This window comes from Dendrobates tinctorius, unplaced genomic scaffold, assembly GCF_039654945.1.
Source record: "Dendrobates tinctorius isolate UK_male_01 unplaced genomic scaffold, ASM3965494v1 ptg000007l, whole genome shotgun sequence".
NCBI lineage: Eukaryota > Metazoa > Chordata > Amphibia > Anura > Dendrobatidae > Dendrobates > Dendrobates tinctorius.
The window spans coordinates 54,245,978-54,251,977 of record NW_027361675.1 but is presented as its reverse complement, the minus strand read 5'-3'; the positions used below and the strand labels follow the sequence as shown (position 1 = coordinate 54,251,977).

Here is a 6,000-nt window from a genome sequence, read left to right as displayed (position 1 = left end):
ATCTAAAGGGCTGTCACATTGTAGAAGGATCAACTTTATTCTCATTTGCACAAGGAAAGACTAGAAGCAATGGGATGAAACTGAATGGGAGGAGACACAGATTAGATATTAGAAAAAACTTTTTGACAGTTAGAGTGATCAATGAGTGGAACAGGCTGCCACGAGAAGTGGTGAGTTCTCCTTCAATGGAAGTCTTCAAACAGAGGCTGGACAGACATCTGACTGGGATGATTTAGCGAATCCTGCTTTGAGCAGGGGGTTGGACCAGATGGCCCAGGAGGTCCCTTCCAACTCTACGATTCTATGATTCTATGATTTTTTTCTGTTCATAGTTTAATTTGCTGTTGTTGCTATGAACATAATGGTGAAAAAATAAATTGTCAAAATCTACAGCTGTTATATGCTGCCATGTGTACAGGGCATCACCCATAGCAGTAACAGATGTGTGAAAGCAATGTGTTTTATACACATCACATTTCACTGTAGGCTACTACATATGACACCAAATTAGGAGCATAACACTTACACATCATGATCCTCCTCCAGGTCTATCTCTGGAGCTGCGTTAAAGAAAATAATTGTGTAAAATACGGCAGCTTTTTCTTTCCTGTTTTATGCTGAAAGACTGAATAATGACCCACAAAATGTGTGAATACAGACTGTGTCCACAGCAGATTGACATAAAATGCTGACAGCACATAGGAATAATAAATGCCGAAACTATCGGTGGTCAGATTTTTTTTCTTAACTAGAATTTTCTCAAAATTTGGAGAAAATCTCTTTAAAAAACTGAGATATCTTGAAAATACCAGGAATGTTATAGAGACGGTACAGTAATTGACTAATCAGCAATGTTTTACTAATTTTTTGCTTAGACTTATCCATAATAAAAAAGGTTTGTTTTAAAAAGATTCATATTTACAGTCAATTGAAAGCTATATTTATGCCATAAGTACAGCTCATTTACCAAAACACATGGCATTGTGGATCAAGTTGCACCTTTACACTATTATACAAGAGTATTTTAAGGAAATCTGTGGGTAAGACCAACCTCCCCACCTCCAACTGCACATATAGGCATGCAGGTCTTTAAAATGTAAGTTCATCAACACCTTTATATCCTCTATCTGTTGCTGCATTCCAAAGAAATTATCATTTTCATTCAAGTGCTCTGGGTGCAACAGAGCACTCCACTCTGACAAGCACTAGCAGATTTAGCTTGATTTATAACTCACTATCTGATTTCAAAGTGTGCTGCCTGACCACACATATAAAGTAAGCAATCAAGCTAAAGAGTCTGGTGCTTTCAAGGAAAAAAAAACCTTGGGAGGCAAAAGGATCCTTATGTGCTGTCAGACACAGAGCCCTGAATACCTCATTGGCATATTAATTAAATGCTAGTCAATTGTGAATGCAGCAACAGATAAAAAATATAAAGGTGTTGATGGATTTACATTTCAAGACCAGCATGCCAATAAATGCAGTTTTAGAGATTTCTCTTACTGGCAGGTTTGCCTTAATGTGTGCAACCTTAAGAACAGCACATAAAATGTAATATCGACTATTTTTCTTCTTTATCAGTTAAGTGACTTCACAAGTGCTACCATATGGTCAACACCACAGGCGACTTCCACTACTTCTCCAGGTACAGTTACCTTCAAGGAAATAAAAAGAGTGAAAAGAAGAAAAAAAATAATAGGCAACACATGATTATGTTCAAAACAATATTAAAAAAAGAGGATTGTTGGTACTCCCCACAAAATCTCTTTCTCGTAGCCTTCAAAGGTGGACACAGGAAACCATGGGTGAAGTCTGCTGACGCTAAGAACACACCTCTAAAAAAAAAAAAGGCCGACCCCACCCCAGCAGGAAAAACCTGTCTATATTATGGTTTCTTGTGTCCCCCAGTGAGGCATCCAAGAAATACTTTATTTGTCATGCTCATGAAACATTTCTTACAGATAGGATGAAACTGGAGTCAGTAAGATTACAATTCCTGTCCCTGAAAGGAAAGATCTAAGGCAAGAACATTGGCCCTAACTCATCAAAGTGGTTTTGAAAGATAACTGGGGTAAACACTTCACTTGACTTGAACATAAATTTTGTGGCTTTTGGTGTTTACACGCCTCTTTTCACAGTTCTAAGAAAATGAGCGGGGCTGGAGGTGAGTAGGAGCGTGGCTATGCCCCTCCACCTAATTCAAAAATAGTGGTGACGGTTCTTACACCAGGAATGCTACTCCAGTCCCTGAATGAATGAATATGGTGCATCTTATGCCTGCATGCATCTCATTAAGCCTGGCATACAAAACGCTGGTCTTAATGAACCAGGGCCATTGTCTTTATTCTCCCCAACTATAGTATTAAAGGGGTTTTCCACCAAATTAAATAATGGGTATGTAGTAGACGAAATCTCCATCATCCTTGCTACATTCTGGGCCACAGAAGACCCTCGTCCGGTCTCATCCTTCATACAGGATAGTGTGTCCTATGCCGGCACGAAGGGGGCTGGCTGACTGCTTATTTCAATAGTTAAGCCAGTCCCCTTCTCCGATGTATAGAGATGGAACTAGCTTGACAATTGTAATTAGTAATCAGCTCACTCCGGTATCAGGACCCGGAATGCAGTGACTAGAGGATAAAGGCTGGATCTGGCTAATGAGACTACATTAGTAAATTACTACATTTACTATGCACAGATCATTTAGCAACTTTCTATTATTTAGTCCCTTCAATAATAACTCTGTGCTGGATTCCTTAGCATATGTGAGTGTACCCTGGATATTTTCGGATCCTTGCAGCCCTGCCCTGATACCATACATGACCCTCAACTCAAACAAAAACAAGAAAGAAATTCAGACTAAAAGTTTGTCGATAGGTAGGAAGGTCTCTTACCCGCCAGGGAAAATACTGATCGTCATATCTTCCTGTACCCAAGCAGCCTCTCATATTTTTACCCCAAACAAATAGTTCCCCAACATCTGCAAAACACAAAATAGTTTTAAAAAAAGGTACAAAGTAATGTACATGAGAAATATTCTCAATGCTAAATGACAGCACTTTACTAAAGTGGTTAATAAATGAAATGCAATCTTATGATAGCTGTGTTGCTGCTCTTGGTCTGTGCACAGGTAAGGTATTTGCTGCAGATATTTCCACACCATTCATGTGTTTTTCCCATTCTTTTCAATGAGTGAAAAGCGCTGCGAAAACGACCAGTAATTTTGTTGGTACTGAAAATTGCAGCGCTATGACGCAGATATTTCTGGATGTGCACAAAGTATTTGCCAAAGCATTTCCTAGTACCAGCAAAGAGAATGACAATCCCGACGTCTCATGCACACATCGCTTGTTTTTTTCCTTGCAGCTTTGAAGCAGTTTCAGATCTGCAACATGTAACTTCTTTCATTGCTTTTCACCTATTCTAATAACTGGAAAAATAACCCCCTGAAAAACGCGCATTTTTAAATGCAGGATTTTTACTGCCATGAGACACATTTTTAGTGGAGAAAGGGCTGCAACAAATCCTTAATGTATGCACATACCCTCAGGGAGAATTCAGACATCCATGAAACGAGGTTTCTCTATGGACGTATGTGATGCACAAACCGGCAGCGTGTTCCCTGACTAAAACTTAACAGCCGTATTACAGGCATGTACGAGGCTCTTCAGTTCTGGTCAAGGGACCTGCGGCCAGCCTGCGCACAAGCGACCCGCGGCCAGCCTGCGCACAAGCGACCCGCGGCCAGCCTGCGCACAAGCGACCCGCGGCCAGCCTGCGCACAAGCGACCCGCGGCCAGCCTGCGCACAAGCGACCCCGCGGCCAGCCTGCGCACAAGGGACCCGCGGCCAGCCTGCGCACAAGCGACCCGCGGCCAGCCTGCGCACAAGCGACCCGCGGCCAGCCTGCGCACAAGGGACCCGCGGCCAGCCTGCGCACAAGCGACCCGCGGCCAGCCTGCGCACAAGCGACCCGCGGCCAGCCTGCGCACAAGGGACCCGCGGCCAGCCTGCGCACAAGCGACCCGCGGCCAGCCTGCGCACAAGCGACCCGCGGCCAGCCTGCGCACAAGGGACCCGCGGCCAGCCTGCGCACAAGCGACCCGCGGCCAGCCTGCGCACAAGCGACCCGCGGCCAGCCTGCGCACAAGGGACCCGCGGCCAGCCTGCGCACAAGCGACCCGCGGCCAGCCTGCGCACAAGCGACCCGCGGCCAGCCTGCGCACAAGCGACCCGCGGCCAGCCTGCGCACAAGCGACCCGCGGCCAGCCTGCGCACAAGGGACCCGCGGCCAGCCTGCGCACAAGGGACCCGCGGCCAGCCTGCGCACAAGCGACCCGCGGCCAGCCTGCGCACAAGCGACCCGCGGCCAGCCTGCGCACAAGGGACCCGCGGCCAGCCTGCGCACAAGCGACCCGCGGCCAGCCTGCGCACAAGGGACCCGCGGCCAGCCTGCGCACAAGGGACCCGCGGCCAGCCTGCGCACAAGCGACCCGCGGCCAGCCTGCGCACAAGGGACCCGCGGCCAGCCTGCGCACAAGCGACCCGCGGCCAGCCTGCGCACAAGGGATGCACAGATATCCCAATTTGGCCCCAAATGTTTTAACTGATTCCATCAGATGAATAGTGGCAATCAGTTCACTGTCTGGTGAACATGTTCTATCAGACATGAGAAACAGTTTACTTACACAAAAAAAAAAAAAATTTGGGGCTTCTGCTGTTTAAAAATGCTTTTCTTTTCCCATATTAACCCACTGTTCCGGAAGAAAGCAGTGCCATCAACTAACACATATTCCTTCTATTCGAATAAGGGAAGAAGTATATTTGTAAATTATCAGTTTTTGGATGTAGATCTTGTTAAAAATTTGGCTTAACTTACTTGTTACTGCAGCAAAGTGGCCAAGGCCCGAAGAGATCATGGACACCCTCACATCTGGGTTGAAGTCATTTAAACCAAACAGAGTAGGAGGAATTATTTCTGGGATGGGTGACTCTGTAAAGCTTGGTCCCTTTCCAAGAATACCATAACCCCATACAAAGACATTTCCATCCTCTACAATAACAGGGAAAATATAATTATTCCACAAAAAATGTAATATTCCTAAAAGAATATTTTTCTAGGGCTTGTTTTTTGAGGGCAGAATTGGACTTTTGAATGGCATCGTTCATTTTACCATATAGTGTACTGGAAAAAGGAAAAAAAAAAATCCAAGTGCATTCAAATAGCAAAAAAAGGGAAATTCCACAATCGTATTTAGGAAATATTATTTACCATGTTCACTTTATGGTAAAACTGACCGGGCAAAATGACCCCCCAGGTCAGTATGAGTATAGTATGCAGATTCCAAACGTGTATAGGTTTTTTTTTTTTTTTTTATTTAGGTGGTAAAAAAAATTGGAAATCTAAAAATAAAAATAAAATAATAATAATAATAATGTTGTCGCCATTTTCCAAGATCCGTAACATTTTCATTTTTTGGGATTTGGGGCTGGGTGGTAGCTTATTTTTTGTCCCTGAGCTGAGCAGCTGTTTTTAATTATAGCATTTTGAGGTAGATATGTTTTGATTGCCCCTAATTGCAATGTGGCAGCAAAAAAAATTCTGGCGTTTTGATTTTTTTCTCTCGTTACATTGTTTACCGATCAATTAATTTATTTTATATTTTAATAGATTGGACAATTCTGAACGAAGTGATACCAAATGTATGTATTTTTTAACCCCTTAGTGACAGCCAATTTGATACTTAATGACCAAGTCAATTTTTTACAATTCTGACCACTGTCACTTTATGAAGTTATAGATATGGAACACTTCAACGGATCATACTGATTCTGAAATTACTTTTTTTCTTTTACATATTGTACTTCAAGTTAGTGGCAAAATTTCTTCTTTTTTATGAAAAAAACAGATATTTGGTAAAAATTTAAGAAATTTTGCAATTTTCAAACTTTCATTTTTTGTGCCCTTAAATCAGAGAGTCATATCGCACAAAATAGTTA

At 43.3% G+C, this 6,000-nt stretch overlaps 1 protein-coding gene across 3 annotated transcripts in view; it reads right to left on the bottom strand.

Moving 5' to 3' along the window:
• Positions 1-837: 837 nt before the first annotated feature.
• Positions 838-6,000, bottom strand: part of RCC1L (RCC1 like) — a 60,177-nt gene continuing 55,014 nt past the window's right edge. For all 3 annotated transcript variants that reach the window (XM_073574898.1, XM_073574906.1, XM_073574890.1), the window contains 3 exons: positions 4,880-5,053; positions 2,895-2,980; positions 838-1,655 (listed from right to left, as the gene is read on the bottom strand). In XM_073574898.1, coding sequence (XP_073430999.1) covers positions 1,578-1,655; positions 2,895-2,980; positions 4,880-5,053 — 338 coding nt within the window. In that variant the 3' untranslated portion in view covers positions 838-1,577. The remainder of the gene's footprint in view (positions 1,656-2,894; positions 2,981-4,879; positions 5,054-6,000) is intronic.